A 19,782-nucleotide genomic window follows, 5' to 3' on the forward strand; every position below is an offset into this window, starting at 1 on the left:
AAATAAATTCAAAATGGATTAAAGACCTAAACATGAGACCTTAAACCATGAAACTCCTAGAAGAGAACATAGGCAATAATCTCTTTGACATTGGCCTTAGCAACACTTTTTTAGATATGTCTCCTTAGGCAAAGGAAACAAAAGCAAAAATAAACTATTAGGACTACAACAAAATAAAAAACTTCTGCACAGTGAAGGAAACAATCAACAAAATGAAAAGGTAACCTACTGAGTGGGAGAAGGTATTTGCAAATGGTATATCCAATAAAGGGTTAATATCCGTACTATATAAAGAACTTATACAACTCAACACCAAAAAAAACAAGTAATTTGATTAAAAATAGAGGACCTAAACAGACATTTTTCCAAAAAAGACATACAGATAGTCAACAGACACACACAAAAATGCTCAACATAACTAATCATCAGGGAAATGTAAACAAAACCATAATGACATATCACCTCACACCTGTCAGAATGGCTACTTTCAAAAAGACAAGGGGCGCCTGGGTGGCTCAGTCATTAAGCGTCTGCCTTCAGCTCAGGTCATGATCCCAGAGTCCTGGGATCGAGCCCCACATCAGGCTCCCTGCTCAGTGGGGAGCCTGCTTCTCCCTCTCCCACTACCCCTGTTCGTGTTCCTGCTCTCACTGTCTCTGTCAAATAAATAAATAAAATCTTAAAAAAACAACAAAACAACAAAAAAAAACACAAAAAGACAAGAAATAAGAAGTGTTGATGAGGATGTGCACTGTTGGTGGGAATGCAAACTGTGCAGCCACTCTGGAAAACAGTATGGAGGTTCCTCAAAAAAGATAAAAATAGGAATACCATATAATCCAGTCACCCACTACTGAGCATTTACCCAAAGAAAACGGAAACACTAATTCAGAAAGATATATGCACCCCTATGTTTATTGCAGCATTATTTACAATAGCCAAGTTACAGAAACAACCCCAGTGTCCACATCGATAAATGAATGAATAAAGATGTTGAGCTTCCAAATCTTGGTTTCAGCTTGGGTCATGATCTCAGGATCATGAGATGGAGCCCCATGTTACACTCCATGCTCAGCGGGGAGTCTTCTTGGGATTCTCCCGCTCCCTCTACTTCTGCCCCTCCCCCTGCTCGCACATGCTCTTTCTCTCTATAAAATAAATGAATAAATCTTTAAAAGAAATTTTAAATAGGGGCGCCTGGGTGGCTCAGTCGTTAAGCGTCTGCCTTCGGCTCAGGTCATGGTCCCAGGGTTCTGGATCAAGACCCACGTCAGACTCCCTGCTCTGCAGGAAGCCTGCTTCTCCCTCTCCCACTCCCCCTGCTTGTGTTCCCTCTTGCTGTGTCTCTGTTAAATAAATAAAATAAAATAATTTTTTAAATAAAGATGTGGTATGTATATATACAGTGGAATCACTGAGTATCACTCAGACATAAAAAAGAGTAAGATCTTGCCATTTGTGACAACATGGATGGACCTACAGGGTATTGTGCTGAGTGAAACAAGTCAGAGAAAGACAAATACCATACAGTTTCACTTACATGTGCAATCTAAAAAACAAAACAAAGTAGAAACAAACCCATAAATACAGAGAACAAACTGATGGTTGCCAGGGGATATGGGTAGAATGGGTGAAGGGGATGGGATGTACACACTTCCAGTTATGGAATGAGTAAGTCATGAGGATGAAAGGTACAGCATAGGGAATAGAGTCAATGGTATTGTGACAGCTTTGTATGGTGACAGATGGTAGCTACATTTGTGGTAAGCATAGCATAATGTATAGACTTGTCGAATCACTGTGTTGTACAGCTGAAACCAATCTAATATTGTGTATCAACTGTACTTCAATAAAAAAAAATAAAAGCCAAGATTGAGACATCTGGTTCTTAAAAAATGGAGTACTTGCATTCCACCCTATTTCTTCTGCTAATTACCTAAAAACCTAAAAAAATACACAAAACATTTATCCACACCCTTGGCTTTCTCTCAAGAGCTTTCCTGACAGTGAAACTAATTTTGGTACCTTTTGAAATCTTGATAGCCTAAAAATTCCCCAAGTCATCAAGTCTGGTTCCTTTTTGCTTAACAGCTGTCCCTCAATCCATCTCAACTGTTACATTTCACTATAATCAGGAAGAAGAAACTTGGTTACATCTTCAACTCTTTGCTTGGAAATCTCCTCCGAGAAAAATCCACGTTCATCACTGACAAATCTGTTTTCCACATAACTACAGGACAAACTTCATCTGGGCTTTCTGCCGATGCACAACAGGGTACCCTTTCCTCCGGTTTCCAGTAACATGCTCCTCATTTCCTTCTAGTCATCACCAGCAGTACCTTTAATAACCGTTTCTATCAAGATTTTGTTTATAACAATTTAGGTATTCTCTAAAACAACATAGATTTTTCCTACTGTGCTCCTCACCTCTTTCTGAGTCCTCTAGCAGAGTGGTTAACAACCATATTTCTACTACCAGTCTGTTCAAGGAAATCTAGGCTCTTGCTATTGTGTTCTTCAGAATTCTTACAGTTTCTACCCACTACTGAATTCCAAATCTACTTCCACATTTTTAGGTATTTATTACAGTAGCACCCCACTTCCAGGTACTAAAATCTGTAATGGTTTCTTATCGCTGCTGTAACAAATTTACCACAAAGTTAAAACAACACAAATTTATTATCTTAATGGTTCTGAAGGTCAGATTTTCAACTGGGCTAAAATCAAGATGTTAGCAGGGCTATATTCCTCCTGGAGGCTCAAAGGGAGAATTCATTTCCTTGACCTACACACCTTCTAGAAGCTCATGGCCCCTTCCTCTATCTTCAAAGCCAGCAGAATGGCATCTTCAAATCTCTCCCTGATTCCTGCCTCCCTCTTTCACTTACAAGGATCCATGTGATTACACTGGGTCCACCCAGATAACCCAGTGTAATCTCCCTACCTCAAGATCCTTAATTTAGCCACATCTGCAAAGTCCTTTCTGCCACATGAGGTAACATACCCACACTTTCCAGGGATTCGGATGTGGACATCTTGGGGGCAATTATTCTTATTACCACATCTAGTAAGAGAAAATGAGATAGTAAAAGTAAAAACAATGGCTTATTACCATATCTAGTAAGAGAAAACGAGATGGTAAAAGTAAAAATTATTTACAATCTAGAATTTACACCCAACCAAGCTATAAAAATAAAGACATTTCCAGATATGCAAGGTCTCAAAAAATTCACTTCCTACACACACTTTATAGAGAGCTACTGTATGATAGGTTCTAAAAATGAAAGCATAAGGGGCGCCTGGGTGGCTCAGTCGTTAAGCGTCTGCCTTCGGCTCAGGTCATGATCCCAGGGTCCTGGGATTGAGCCCCGCATTGGGCTCCCTGCTCTGTGGGAAGCCTGCTTCTCCCTCTCCCACTTCCCCTGCTTGTGTTCCCTCTCTCGTTGTGTCTCTCTCTGTCAAATAAATAAAATCTTTAAAAAATAAAATAAAATAAAAATGAAAGCATAAATCAAGAAAGAGCCTAAAACAAAGAGATCCAACGCTTGAGGGACATGAAAGGAATTTCTAGCACTATGCCAAAGGGAGACCCCAAGTCAGTACAGAGAACACTGCGAGCAGGTCAGGTCAAAGACCATGAGAGAAGTTTCTTTAGAGATGAAATTAAGAGTCTATATTCTAAAGCCAAATTACCTGGGCTTACACCTGGCTTCAATACTTACTAGTGGTACAATCTTGGGCAAGTTAATTACCCTTTCTGTGGATCTGTTTCCTCCTCCATAAGGTGAGGATGATTATAGATACCTCATAGGGGTTGTAATTAAATTAGTTAATAGAGAGGGTGCTCACAGTGCCTGGCAAATAGCAAGCACTATAATAAGGCTTGTGATTATCGTTACTGTTATTACCTAATATATCTTAACATACTGAAAAGATATTTCTATACCTGGGAAAATTTATGGCATTAACTGCTATATAATCACAATGTACACACACACACACACACAGAAAATGAAACAAATGATTAAACCAAACAATTACTGATTGCAGGTAAAACAAAAAGTAGTGCACAAAAGGTAAAGTAAATGGTTCAGCTGTGAATATAATTAAAATAATCCTCATAATATATACAGCCTATTGATTTACCCAAAACTATAATATTCCTATCATAAGGAGACATAAGAAATATGCATGTGAGTGTTGAGGGCCTAAGTGTTTCAAAGAGAGTTAAATCCTTGTTTTCCATGGTATTAAGTCAGTAGATACTGCCTAAAGCTGAAAGCTAAGAGGTACCAATATAAACATTACTTAGACATATGAAAGTCAATACTAAAACAAGCAGTTCAATTGAGTTCACGGTGATTACCTTCGAAGAGCTGGAATTTGAGAGCTAAGCAAAGTTCTATGGAGCCTCAAAAAACTATGTGAGTAAATATAAGTGTAACTTTCATGATATTCCAAATGAAATATTTACTTTTAAAAGTTAAAATGCAAAGAACAAAGAGGTAAATATATTTGAAAAAATATATATAAGAACATGCTTAATATAAAATAAGTCCTCCTTAAAAAAAAAAAAAATCAGTGAACTGACTTCCATTCCTGGAAAGATGGGAATAGATGCACTTGTCTCTTCTCACCCTACTAAGTACATCTAGAAACCATAGACATCATCCATAAAACAAGTATGAGAAGACCCCATAAGGCTAAAGAAAAAAAGTCGAACTGGCTGGGGACCTCAGAAACCAAGGAACTACACAGCATGAGTTCCTGAAGACTGCTTCATACAGTCTTGACAGGTGCTAGAAAAGCCTACAACCCAGTATCACCAACAAGAGCACACAAACAGAGCTCAAAGAAAAGTCTTTGTTCTCTCTAGCTAAGGGACAGAAAGGCAGAAAACTTTTAGGCAAAACATACTCCAGCCAGACACAACAAATTAAAAAAACAAACAAAACCTTTGGGTCTGACCCCAAACCCATCAGCAAAGACCCAGTGAGTAGCCTAGACTCCCATTCTTGCCCAGCTAAACAGAGATGCCCTTTTCATACTTCAAAGGTGTGGTGTGAGAAAAAGCCGGGAGGGGAGTTGGAACTTTCATCCATACATAGAAGTAATAAAATAAAATAAATAGATCAGTATCCCTCATAAATATGATATAAAAATCCTTAACAAAGTATTAACAAATACAAATATATAGAAAGAAGTATATGCCATAATTAAATGGGGTTTATTCGAAGGTTACAAGGCTGGCTCAAGATGTGAAAATAAATCAATTGTAGGTGGGGGGAAGGGGGTGTCTGAGGACCCAGCAGGGCCTCCTGCTGCATGAGAAGACGATAAATTTTATTCTTAAAAAAAAAAAAAAAAAGAAGGAAATCAATCAATTGTAATCCATCATAGCAATAGGCTAAAGAAGTAAAATCCCATTACCATATCAACTGATACAGAAAAAACATCTGACAAAATACCAGTTCATCATAAAACCTCAAAACTTTGCTTCATAAGGTAGTCCTTGGACAAGCAGAAATGACATCCTGTGGGAATCCCAACCCTATTAAATCAGAATCTTAAGTCATGTGCAAGTGTGAGAAGCACTGCTTTATAACAATAGAAAACCTATCAGTGCACTTCTACTAACAGTGTTGTTGAAGACACTGTTCTGTCTCCATCCAAATTTTTCTCAAACAACAGGAACCAGGATATCTTTACTACAGGTGAAATGAATTACTTATCAACAATATAAATCAGTATCTCATTTCCATTATTGCTAGGTCTTTCAGGAAAATCAGAGACAATCTCACAGTTCAAAGTTCATAGCTGTATAAAACCACACAAGTCACATATATCTATACTCCAAGCTTGACCCGGAGTGAACAGTCACCTCTTTTTTTCCCCCTGATCTTAATTTTTATTTATTTATGCTTGTCCATCTTACTATATGGATTATTAAATGCTTCCTAAAATCCACTAGAAAATAAAGCAACAAATAAATAGAGCAAAAACAAGTAAGAACTCACCAGGGACTTGGTCATTTCTGGCTCTTCTGGGAAAGAGGCAGAGATCTGAGAAATGAGATGGACAGAGAGACAGATGAGAGAAGGAAGTGTGCCAGAGTCCCACACATGGACACATATATCATTTAGCATCCACGCACCTGACCCAAAAACTTATTTCTAGAACTATATCATAAAAAAACCATCCTGTATTGCACAAAATTTAAATGCAGGAGTTTTACCACATCATGGCTAATAACAAAATAAAAAGGCTACAACATCTTGATACCCAAGACTGCTTAAATAATTTACAGGCCATCCTGAGAACATAAAGTTATATAAAATTAAATTACAGTAGAAAAATATGTTAAACTAACAAGTAAAAATAAAAACATGTACCAAACAGTATGATTCCATTTTCACTGAACAATATGTGTGTACATACATATGCGCACATATACGCATATACACATCTATGAGTGCACTCATGCATAAAAAGAAAATTATATGGAAGGAAATATACTACCATGTTAACAGATATATTATTTGGGTGATGGTAAAATTACAGGTAATTTTTATATTCTTATTTGCTAGTAAAAAACAAAGTAACTGTTTTTAAAGAATATAATGAGTTTGCTCTGAGCTTCTGTGACTAGCCCATCCCAACCAGTGAGAACATTCACAGGAAAGACCAAAGAGGGAGCCTGAAGCTTTTTCACTTTTCTCCTTTGCTTACAGTTTTTTTTTTAAATTTTATTATGTTATGTTAGTCACCATACAATACATCATTAGTTTTTGATGTGGTGATCCACGATCCATTGTTTTTGTATAACACCCAGTGCTCCATGCAGTAAGTGCCCTCCTTAATACCCACCACCGGGCTACCCAATCCCCCCTCCCCGCTCCCCTCCAAAACCCTGTTTAAATTTCTCAGAGTCCATAGTCCCTCATGGTTCATCTCTCCCTCCGATTTCCCCCCACTTCATTTTTCCCTTCCTTCTCCTAATGTCCTCCATGCTATTCCTTATGTTCCACAAATAAGTGAAACCATATGATAATTGACTTTCTCTGCTTGGCTTATTTCACTTAGCATAATCTCCTCCAGTCCCATCCATGTTGATGTAAGAGATGGGTATTCATCCTTTCTGATGGCTGAGTAATATTCCATTGTATATATGGACCACATCTTCTTTATCCATTCATTTGCTTACAGTTCTTAGAAGGGAAACTTCAATGGAAACTTTGTCTTGTAAAGAAAGCATTTCTGCTGTCTTTCCTATATAGCTGTACCCTAGGGTAACCAAACACTTCATGAAGGAGTTTCCCTCTTCCTCTTTTTATATGCAGCTAATAAATGAAGGAACGGTAGAAGTGAAAATGTCCATCTTGTACCCCTAATGAAATAGTGGATCTAGGAAACAATCAACAGCTGTTCACATCACAAAAAGATAACCAGATATTGTGTGCCTGATGGAAGTACACACCACCACTTAGGAAGCAGTCTTGCCCCACAGTAACAAAAAAGGAACCTGAATCTGCCAAGCCTCTAAATCCACCTACCAATCCAATCTACATGAAATGGTATTTTTAAATGTATTATAATCGGGGCGCCTGGGTGGCTCAGATGGTTAAGCATCTGCCTTCGGCTCAGGTCATGATTCCAGGGTCCTGGGATCGAGCCCCACATCGGGCTCCTGGCTCAGCGGGGAGCCTGCTTGTCCTCCCTCTGCCTCTCTCCATGCTCATGCTCTCTCTCTCTGTATCTCTGTGTCTCAAATGAATAAATAAAATCTTTAAAAAAAAATAAAAATAAAAAAGATAAATGTATTATAATCTTTTAAGGTATAATAATAGCATTGTGGCTATTTTTATTTAAAATACTTACTTTTAGGTTTATATATTGAAATATTTATGGGTGAAATGCCACAATGTATGAGATTTGCTTCAAAATAATCCAGCAGAAGAGAAAAAATATGGGAAAGGAAGGTGTAGATGACAAATGACTGGGCGTGAAGTGGTAACTAGAATAATCACACTGACACCCACTGACCAATGGGCATATAGGGGGTTTATTATATTACTTGCTCAGCTTTCCTACTTTTGAAATTTTTATAGTAAAAAGTTAACAAAGTCATGTTCTGGATAATGAGATAAACTTGACTACAGAGTATCAGATGAGGGAGCTACTTACTATCAGGGAGCTTCTGTTAGATTGGTAATGGCTAGGTGGTTGTGAGAAAAAAAGTCCACATCAGGACCTGTATGCTGAAGTATTTGTGGAATGATATGGAATCTGAGATTTATCTTAAAATATTATGGTCAAGTGGGTCCTGGGTGGCTCAGTCGGTTAAGTGTCTGCCTTCAGCTCAGGTCATGATCTCAGGGTCCTGGGATTGAGCCCCATGTCGGGATTCCTGCTCAGCAGGGAGTCTGCTTCTCTTGTTCTCTCTCCACCTCTGCCCCTCCCCACTGCTCATTCTCTCTCTCTCTCAAATAAATAAATAAAATCTTTTAAAAAAAATATTCTGGTCAAAACAAAGTAAGTGGGAAGAAACAGGTGAAACAACACTGGCAAATAGTTGATAATTACTGAGACTGGGTGATATGGGCATTTGGGGTTCATTATATATTTTCTCTACTATACATTTAAAATTGTGTACATTTAAAATTTTCTATAATAAAACAAAACAAAACAAAAAATCTCAAGGCGCCCGGGTGGCTCAGCTGGTTAAGCATCCCACTCTTGATTTTCACTGAGGTGATGATCTCAGGGTCGTGCGATCAAGCCCAGTGTCAGACTCCACGCTGAGCATGGAGCCTGCATAAGATTCTCTCTCCCTACCTCTTCCTCTGCCCCTGCCATCCACGTGCGCACGCTCTCTCTCAAAATATAAACAAACAAATAAATACATAAATAAATAAATACTTCTAAAAAATAAAATCTCTCCCACTACAGCAAACAGATTTGGAGCATATGACATCAGCCATACACTGTTCACATTGCAAAAGGATCATATTTTGTTTTAGCAAGCCCAGTTCTAAAAAACAGTCCTGCTTCCGAGGCTCCCCTCCCCCTTCACAGGAGCTCTCGTGTTCCCAAAGAGGCAGGATATGAGCTGGATCCTGTGGGCAAGTTCTCCTTGGCTGTCATTTTCACACTGGGCCTCACCTCTGTTTATCTTAGAACTCCAATCTTCCTAGGAGCCCAAGGATGGGTGAATGTCCGAAGACTACCAGCAATATTGGGCTAAGGTGGGCTGGAGTATGAAAAAGAGATTCTGAAGGCTCACTAAGTGCTCTGACATCAAGGCTCTGTGGAAACACAAAGGGATCCTGCAGAGAGAGTGCCACATGGTGACAGCCACTCAGCTGTACTCCCAAGAGCCTCCTACAGTGTGCAACAGGAGACACAGGGGAACAATAAAAAGTACAGAGCCAAATCAATGTATTTTTGAATCCCAGCTCTTATATCTTCTAGCTGTGATAATTTGGAGAACTCACTTCAGTCTCAATTTCCCCATCTTCATATTTTTTATTTTTTTATTTTATTTTATTTTATTTTATTTTAAAGATTTTATTTATTTATTTGACAGAGAGAGACACAGCGAGAGAAGGAACACACGCAGGGGGAGTGGGAGAAGGAGAAACAGCCTTCCTGCGGAGCAGAGAGCCTGATGCGGGGCTCGATCCCATGACCCTGGGATCATGACCTGAGCTGAAGGCAGACGCTTAACGACTGAGCCACCCAGGCGCCCCATCCCCACCTTCATACTTTTTAGATAAACAAACTTATAATACTTGAAAAGCACTCAGCCCATGTGTGGCATATAAACACTCGTTAAATATTAGCTATTGCTATTACTGCAATATCAATAATCAATGTAGAATGCAATTACTGTACCAGAGATCATCTGACTTCACAGCCCGCTCAAGTCATCACCTAGTTCCTCACTCCCACTCCTCAATCTGCTCCAATGTCAGCTGCTGCACACTGATCTTCCCCTGGAGTCATTACTCACACCTCAGAATCACTGGTTCCCACATCCTGCTGCCCACAGACCCCAAATCACTCATTCTACAGTCCCTGATCACAGAGCCTCCAACAGCTCTACCCCAATGGTCCTGGCTCTCTACCAATCAATCCCATGCCCTTCTATGTGTTTTTCCTCTATTCTCAATACTTCTGAACACCAAAATGTGTGTGTATGTGTTGGAAGCAGGGAGGGAAAGGGATCCCCACACTAAGCAATTCTGCAACACCAGCTGAGTGTCTTACAATTTAACTCAATTCTGACATCATCAACTTGGAGTTACCATCAGATCACACAGGTTGAGGTCTCAGTCCCACAAGAGTGCCCCCACTCCAGCTTCAGATGCCAATCATAAGTCCAGGTTGTTAACTGTACCTTATCAACTGGCTGTAAATCAGAGGTTCCCAGGAACCCCAGCTTGGGTTCCATTAATTTGCTAGAGCAGCTCACAGAACTCAGGATAACATTTGACTTACTGGATTAACAATTTATTACAAAAGAATATACCTCAGGAACAACCAGATGGAAGAGATGCATAGGGCAAGGTATATGGGAAGGGGTATTCCACTCTCCCAGCATCTTTATGTGTTCAATCCAGGAGCTCTCCAAATTCCATCCTTTTGGAGTTTTATGGAAGCTTCATTACATACAGATGATCAGTTAAATAACTGGCCATTGGTGATTGATTCAACCTCCAGTCAGGGGGTGGGTTTCAAGTTCCAACCCTCTGGGTGGCTCAGTCAGTTAAGCCTCTGACTCTTGATTTTGGTTCTGGTCATGATCTCAGGGTTGTGGGATGGAGCCCCATGCTCAGCAGGGAATCTGCTTCTTTCTCCCCCCACCCCCCGTCCTCCTCCCCTCTCCCTGCTCACGTTTTCTCTCTTTAAAACAAATAAATCTTTAAAAAAGAATATAGGGGTGCCTGGGTGGCTCAGTCGTTAAGCGTCTGCCTTCAGCTCAGGTCATGATCCCAGGGTCCTGGGATCGAGTCCCGCATCAGGCTCCCTGCTCCGCTGGAAGCCTGCTTCTCCCTCTCCCACTCCCCCTGCTTGTGTTTTCTCTCTCGCTGTGTCTCTCTCTGTCAAATAAATAAATAAAATCTTTAAAAATAAAATAAAATAAAAAAGAATATAAAAAATATACATTTCATACATAAAGATGTATTTAAAGGAAATTTTATACCACTATAGGTATCCAGTATAAAACTGAGAAAATAAGGGAAAGAATAACAATTTACATCAAAAAGAGAAAAAAAAAAGTATCTTAAAAAAAGTGGGGGAGATAAAATTAATATAAAAAGAGTAGAGATGGGGCGCCTCGGTGGCTCAGTCAATTGAATGTGGAACTCCTGATTTCTGCCAGCATCATGATCTCAGGGTCCTGGGACAGAGCCTCTCTATGAGGAGTCAGCTTGAGATTCTCTTCCTTTCCCTCTGCCCCTCCCACCCCTCATGTGGGCATGTGCTCTCTCTCTAAAAGAAATAAATAAAACTTTAAAAAGAAAAAAAAAAAAAAAAGAGTAGAGATTATAAACACAACTAGTACTTTAAAATGGTCCATAAAATAAAATTTGAGATGCCTGATAATAAAAAAGAGAAAGAAAATATATATTACAAATAGCAACGTAGCTACTAATCTGGATAAGTAAAAGATCAAAATAAGGTAAATGAAGATTTATACGCAACCTCATGGCATATTTTTTAAATCTCTAGCAAAATATAGCATGAATAAATCATAAATAGGAACAAACCAAAAAGCCTAAAAGAGAGAGGATATCAATTAATCTCTAACATCGCTCACCCCTCAGATCCCTCATTATTCAGTCTCCACAGTTATCCACCCATACTGACCCCACAGACGCCGTCCCTCCACCGCGGATCCACCGTCAGAGACCCCACAGACCCCGTCCCTCCACCGCGGATCCACCGTCAGAGACCCCACAGACCCCGTCCCTCCACCCCGGATCCACCCTCAGAGACCCCACAGACCCCGTCCCTCCACCCCGGATCCACCCTCAGAGACCCCACAGACCCCGTCCCTCCACCCCGGATCCACCCTCAGAGACCCCACAGACCCCGTCCCTCCACCGCGGATCCACCCTCAGAGACCCCACAGACCCCGTCCCTCCACCCCGGATCCACCCTCAGAGACCCCACAGACGCCGTCCCTCCACCGCGGATCCACCGTCAGAGACCCCTCAGACTCCCATTATTTCATCCACTGCCCGCCCCCATCACTGACCCGATGCTAATCACAGACATGAGAGACTTTCTACGGGTCAACTCCCGATGCTCCCGTCGCTGCACTCACCTGCCCCTCACCCAAGCTCTCTCAAGACAGTGGCCATTTACCTCAGGTGGTGACTAAATCTGTCCGACTTCTTTTCTCACTCCCTCCGGGCTCCTGCGGGATTCCTTACGCCGCCGCCTGGGTGTGCGCATGCTCAGTAGCGGGTGCTCGGCGGTAGGTCTCCCGGACTCAACATGGCTCTCTGCTAAAATCGGCCCCCGCCAAATGGCTGACTCGGCGCCGACATGGCGGCGCCCATTAGTCACTCAGACCTGCGGGCGCCCATGTTGAAGTGACGTGAAGACTGTGTAGCTCAGAGTTGTCAGGGGGAAATGTGGCTAGTGAGGTACTACTCTAGGAGTAAGCCAGGAAACAACCAGAGTCCAAGCCCCCCCAGTGCCTTTCTGCGTGCTCCTGTGTACTCAACACCACTGAGCCAATCAGCAATTATAGAACACTTCGCCCCAAAACAGCAAGATACACATTCTATTCAAGCACCCATGGAGCATATACCAAGATGTATCATAACCTGTGTCATAAAACATATCAAATTTAAGAACCGAAATCGGGCGCCTGGGTGGCTCAGTTGGTTAAGCGACTGCCTTCGGCTCGGGTCATGATCCTGGAGTCCCGGGATCGAGTCCCGCATCGGGCTCCCTGCTCAGCGGGGAGTCTGCTTCTCCCTCTCCCGCTCCCCCCTCTTGTGCTCTCTCTCTCTCTCACTCTCTCTCTCAAATAAATAAATAAAATCTTTAAAAAAAAAAAAAAAAAAAGAACTTAAGAACCGAAATCATACAGGCTATCTTCTCTGGACACAGTAGAATCAAAGTAGAAATCAGGAACAGGGGCGCCTGGATGGCTCAGTCGGTTAAGCAGCCATCTTCGGCTCAGGTCATGATCCCAGAGTCCTGGGATCGAGTCCATGTTGGGGTCCTTCCTCAGCGGGGCGCCTGCTTCTCCCTCTGCTTGCCACTCCACCTGCTTGTGCTCTCCTTCTATCTCTATCAAATAAATAAATAAAATCTTAAAAAAAAAATCAGGAACAGAAAGATGACAGGAAGTTAACACTTGTAAATTAAAACAAGAGAGTTCGAAGTAATCCATGGGCCAAAGGGGGAAGTCTCAAGGAGATTTTTAAAAGACATTGAAACGGGGCGCCTGGGTGGCTCAGTCGTTAAGCGTCTGCCTTCGGCTCAGGTCCTGATCCCAGGGTCCTGGGATCGAGCCCCGCATCGGGCTCCCTGCTCTGCGGGGAGCCTGCTTCTCCCTCTCCCACTCCCCCTGCTTGTGTTCCTGCTCTCGCTGTGTCTCTCTCTGTCAAATAAATAAATAAAATCTTATTAAAAAAAACACATTGAAATGAATGAAAATGAAAACACAACATATCAAAGTTTGTAGGTTGTAGCTAAGGCAGTGGTGAGAGGAAATTCTGTACCAGAGAAAAATTTTAAAGGTTTACATTACAAAAGAAGAAAATTCTCAAATCCATTACCTACACTCCCACCTCAATAAACTAAAAAAGGAAGAAGGAAATAATGAAGAGCAGAAACAATGAAATTGAAAAACAACAAAGAAAACAGTAAGCTGAAATGAGTATCCGGAAGAGATATCTGGCCCCCTGTGTTCATTGTAGCATTATTCACAACAGCCAAAATGTAAACAACCTAAGTGTTCATCAATGCATGAATGGATAATGAGGTACATACATACAGTGGAATACTTGGCCACAAAAAGAAGGAAATTCTGCCATTTGCAACAACATGGATGGACCTTGAGGGTATTATGCTAAGTCAAATAAGTCAGAAAAAGGCAAATATTGTATGTTCTCACTTATATTTGGAATCTAAAAAATGAAAAAAAATACTGAATTCATAGATACAGAGAATAGATCAGTGGTTAGGGGAGTGCTGAGTGAAGGTCTTCAAAAGGTGCAAACTTCCACTTATAAAATAAGTAAGTCCTGGGGATGTAACGCACAGCATGATGACTATAATAATACAGTACTGCATATTTGAAAGTTGCTAAGAGTAGAATGTAAAAGTCCTCACTGTAAAATATATATATATAACTGTGTGGTGATAGATGTTAACTAGACTTATAATGGTGATCACTTTGCAATATATATATAGAGCAAATAATATTGTACACCTGAAACTAATGTAATGTTATATGTCCACTATATCTCAATAAAAATTGTAATTATGTGAGATAATTGATGTGTTAACTAACCTTATTTTTGTAATAGTTTTATAATATATATGTGCACCAAATTATCATATTGTATATCTTAAACTTACACAATGTTATATGTCAACTAGATCTCAATAAAGCTGGGGGATGAATTCAAACTCAGTTACTAAAAAAAGACACAAATAGATTAAAAGTAATGGAGAAAGCCATAGCATGCTAAATAACACTAACCAAAAGAAAGTTAAAGTAGCTACATTTGAGACGAGTCTGACTTCAAAAGAAGGAAAATTATCAGTGATAAAAAGGGCATTACATAATGACATATAATACATAATAATAAAGGGGTCAATTATTCAAGATGGCATAACAATCTTCCATGTGTATGAGCCTAAGAACAAAGCATTAAAATATGTCAGTCAAAAACTGCAAGGAGAATTAGTCAAATCCACTATTATAATTGGAGACTTCAATACTCCTCTATCAGCAATTGACAGACCCAGCAGGCTGAAAATCAATAGTGATATATTTGAACTGAACAGCACCATCAATCCATTGGATCTAGTTGACATTTATAAAAATAATTCATCCAACAATGTGATACACATTACTCTCAAGCCCACATGAAACATTCACCAAGATACACCACATTCTGGGCCATTGAACACATCTTAACAAATTCCAAGGAATATAAACCATACAAAGCATGTTCTCAGAAAACAATGAAATTAAACTAAAAATCAGTAACAGAAAAGGAGCTGGAAAATCCCCAAATATTTGAAGACTGAGAACACAGCTCTAAATAACATATGCATCAAAAAATAAGTCTCGAGAGAGTTTTTCAAAAATATTTTAAATTAAATGATGAAAATATCATTTATAAAAAATTTTGAAATTCAGCAAAAGTAGTGGTTATAGGGAATATATGGTATTGAAGGCATTGATTAGAAGGGAAAAATAGTTAAAATCAATAATCTAAACTTCCATCTTAGGAAATTAGAGAAAGAGGAGCCAGATAAAACTAATGGAAGCAGAAAAAAATAATGTTAAAGTAGAAATAAATGAAACTAAAAACAGGATATTAATAGAGAAAATCAGTAAAACCAAAAGCTATCTCTTTGAAAATATCAATAGAATTGATAAGCTCCTTGCCAGGGTAACTAAGAAAAAAAAGAGGACAAAATTATTAATAGCAGAAATGAGAGAACATCACTACTTATCCTATGTGTATTAAAAGGAAAAGAAAGAAACTTTTTAAAAGAATTTAATTTTTTTAGGGCACCTGTGTGGCTCAGTAGTTTGAGCATCTGCCTTCAGCTCAAGTCATGATACTAGGGTCCTAGGATCCAGCCCCGCATGGGCTCTCTGCTCAGCCAGGAGCCTGCTTCTCCCTCTGCCTGCCCTTCCCCCTGCTTGTGTGTGCACTTGCGTGTGTGCGAGCTCTCTCTCTCTCTGTGTCAAATAAATGAATAAAATCTTTTTAAAAAAGAATTTTTTTTAGAACAGTTTAAACTTCACAGCAAAATTGAGAAGGTACAGATATTGCCTGTCTACTCCGAGCATCCATCCATGCATAGCCTCTCCCTATTATTAATATCTTCCACTAGAGTTGTACATCTGTTACAACTGACAAGCCTACATTGACATATCATATGCCCCCAAAGTCCATAGTTTACATTATGGTTCACTCTGTGTTATACAGTCTAGGAGTTTGGACAAATATATAATGACAAGTATCCATCATTATGGCACCCTCTGAAAATCCTATGTGACTATTCATCCCTTCCCCTACCTCAACCCCTGGAAACCATTTACCTTTTTCCTAGTTACCTTTTTCCTAGTTTTGCCTTTTTCAGAATGTCATATAGTTGGAATCCTATAGTATGTAGACTTTGGCTTTCACTTAGTAACATGCACTTAAGTTTCCTCCAGATTTTTCATGGCTTGAAAGCTCATTTCTTTTCAGCACTAAATACTCCATTGCCTAGATGTACCAGTTTATTTATCCATTCACCTACCAAAGGACATCTTGATTGCTAACAAGTTTTGACAATTACGAATAAAGCTGCCATAAATATCCATGTGCAGGTTTTTTTGTGGGCCTAAGTTCTCACCTCCTTTGGGTAAATACTAAAGAGTGCAAATGCTGAGTCATATATTGAGTATATTTAGTTTTGTGAGAAACTGTCACAGTGTTCCGAAGTGGCTATCCCATTTTGCATTCCCATCTGCAATAAATGGGAGTTCCTTTGCTCCACATCCTTGTCAGCATTTGGTTTTTGTCAGTATTCTGGATTTTAGTCATTCTAATACATGTGTAGTAGTATCTCATTATGGTTTTAATTTGCATTTCCCTGCTGACATATGATGTGAAGCATTTTTCATGTGTTTATTTGCCATCTGTATATATTCTTTGGGGAGGTGTCTGTTAAGGTCTTTAGCTCATTAAAATCAGGTTGTTTTCTTATTGCTGAGTTTCAAAAGTTGTCTTTTTTAGAACGATCCTTTAACAGATGAGTCTTGCATATATTTTCTCCCAGTGTGTGGCTTGTCTTTTCATTCTCTTAACATTGCCTTTTGAAAGCATAAGTTTTAATTTTAATAAAATATATCTTACCAATTATTTCTTTAATGGATAGGCCTTTGGTATTGTAAAAAGTCATTGTCATACCCTATGTTATCGTTTGAGAGTTTTATGGTTTTCCATTTTACATTTAGTTCTTTATTTTGATTTACTTTTGTGAAAGGAGTCAAGTCTTTGTCTAAGCTTGTGTGTGTGTGTGTGTCTGGTTGTTCCAGCACCATTTGTTGAAAAGACGATCTTTGCCCCATGGCTCCTTTGTGAAAAATCAGCTGACTATATTGGTGTGGATCTATTTGTGGTGTTGCAGAGATCTACTCATCTTGCAGTGCCCAAGTCATGCTTTTGTCTATAATCCCCTTAATAAACCATTTCTTTGTCAAACTGGACTTGTCAGCCTTTTTTTTTTTTTTAGTCTTAAGGCTTGTTTTAAGTGGAGTGTTGAAGTCTTCAACTATTATTGTAGGACTGTATTTCTCCCTTCAATTCTGCCAACATTTGCTTCATAGTTAGGCTTCAATGTTATTACAAATTGGTCTGACACTCACAGCCAGGCCATTTTGTCCTCCTGTTAAGACATAACAATCTCACAAAATACTAATTTCATACAAGATTACCGAGACCTAAATCTTTAAAAAAAAAATTAGGGGTGCCTGAGTGGCTCAGTCAAAGTGTCTGCCTTCAGCTCAGGTCAGGATCCCCAGGTCCTGGGATGGAGCCCTACATCCAGCTCTCTACTCAGCAGGGAGCCTGTTTCTCCCTCTCCTCCCCTCTCCTGCTCTCTCTTGCTATCTCTGTCCTATCTCTCTCTATCTAAGTAAATAAATAATCTTTAAAAAAAAATTTTTAAATGTGGCACCTGGGTGGCTCAGTCAGTTAAGCATCAGACTCTTGGTTTTGGCTCAGGTCATAATCTCAGGGTTGTGAGACTGAGACCCATGTTGGGCTCTGCACTCACTGGGGAGTCTGCTTGAGATTCTCTCTCCCTCTCCCCCTGCCCCTCCCTCCACTTGCACTCTCTCTCTAATAAATCTTTAAAAAAGAGAGAGATTACTCTGAGACCATACATTGCAACAAACACAAGGACACTTCATAATGCTAAGCACAGACAAAAACAGAATGCAGTACCATCCACAAAATAGTCATCACATTGCCTTACTTTCTGACAGCATCCAACCTAGAGCAAACTCCCCACAACTTGAGATTCTACCCCAAATCATCCAAAGCTCAAATCCTATAATAGCTTCTTTCTAACTCCTCTTTATTTAGACTTCTCATAATTCCCCATGATGTTGTTGTTCCTTACTGCAATAACAGTAATTGTTTAACCACAGGTGTGTTCCTGGTGGTCTTTAACTGAAGTTTTGAAAGAGTCCCTGGTGAAGAGGTCCCTGGGCACCGGATCAAGCCCCACCTCAGGGTCTTGTACATGATAGGGAAGTCATACTTTGTATGCACCAACCTGAAAGGAAATACAGATCAAATGATATGATCAAGAGAACAAAGCCTATGAATTTTATACTTAGTAACCTCAGACTGAATACACACCTGCCATTTGCAAAGGCTCAGTGTCCATCAAAGGAGTGGCTGATCTAAGATTTGGGGGAGTCAAGGAAAGGGACTTGGGACAAAAGGGGCCAGTGGAGCTCCTAGGTGGTCAGAAGCCATCACCTGCCTCTTGGAAGTTCAGAGGTCAGACAAAGGCTGACTTCCCACAGTGGCCAAGCTCCTTCTTTGCCTTTAGACCCTACTTATCCAGTTCTCCTTTTTGCCTCAACTTCCTGGAAGCTGTATTTTTCATACAAAGCTGTATTTCTGGTACACACATATCTCAGCTATTGTTTTTATTTCCTTACTGTTAAAGAAAAAAATTAAAAAATCATTCTGATGGTAGTTAAAAAGTAAAGCATTCTTTATTCAGGATTATAATGATAGGTGTAGAGACTACTGCAAGGAGGTTTTGCTGGAGGGGAGAGATACTGGAGTCAACTCTGAACACGAGGGTAAGGGGGGTGGTTGACCGACAAGGAGCAGAGTGAGGGCCAGTAAACAAGGCTGGGGGGCATTCCCCCTACAGCCTCACCACGATGCTTGCCGACAGCAGGCCAGGAGGATAAAAACGGAGGGTGAGGACGAGTAATTTGCTCGGACAGTAAAGGTGATCAGGTACCAAGATTTTTCCTGAGCTGACTCAGTAGGATTCTCGATAAAACTGGACTAAGTAGTCCAGGACAGGGCCCAACGTCGGGCCCACCGGAGATGAAGGCTCAGAGGAGCCTGAGGAGTCTTTGTGACCATCTTGATGGCCCTGGAAATCCATGGAGATAAACACAGCACGGGGGACCTTACCAGGTGGGTTAAATGCTGGGCTTGGGAGCCGCTCTGAGAACCGGCTGTCCTCGTGTGGGAAATGACTCGCGCACAGAAGGCGGTGAACACGAGCCCTGTGACCTGGGCTTCCCACTGGACTGGCCACGAGCCCCGCAGCTCCCGACTCTTCCAGGCCAGGGACTTCCCCCCTATCTCCACGAGCTCCACACCAGACTCCCTCCAGCCCACCGGCGGACCGAATCTGTCCGCGAAGACCCCGGGTTCCCACGAAGCGCCCGGCAGTCGTGGGCCCCAGCTTGGCGGCAGTTCCGCTGGCGTGCGCCGCCCCGCCTCGCGGCCTCCGTAGTTCCGCTGGCCCCGCCTCGCGGCC

General features: G+C 40.6%; 1 protein-coding gene across 4 annotated transcripts in view; it reads right to left on the reverse strand.

Annotated features, from left to right (window-relative positions):
• ZNF484 (zinc finger protein 484) overlaps positions 1 to 19,736 on the reverse strand; it is a 44,630-nt gene extending 24,894 nt beyond the window's left edge. For 2 of the 4 annotated variants that reach the window (XM_032397826.1, XM_032397823.1), the window contains exons 1-2: positions 12,335 to 12,848; positions 6,018 to 6,062 (exon numbers count right to left, since the gene is read on the reverse strand). In XM_032397826.1, coding sequence (XP_032253717.1) covers positions 6,018 to 6,032 — 15 coding nt within the window. In that variant the 5' untranslated portion in view covers positions 6,033 to 6,062; positions 12,335 to 12,848. Of the gene's footprint in view, positions 1 to 6,017; positions 6,063 to 12,334; positions 12,849 to 19,430 lie in introns of those variants that run through there. The other 2 variants (XM_032397825.1, XM_032397824.1) reach the window with 2 other exon arrangements.
• Positions 19,737 to 19,782: the final 46 nt, after the last annotated feature.

The sequence above is a fragment of the Phoca vitulina genome, unplaced genomic scaffold, assembly GCF_004348235.1.
Source record: "Phoca vitulina isolate PV1807 unplaced genomic scaffold, GSC_HSeal_1.0 scaffold104, whole genome shotgun sequence".
Lineage (NCBI taxonomy): Eukaryota > Metazoa > Chordata > Mammalia > Carnivora > Phocidae > Phoca > Phoca vitulina.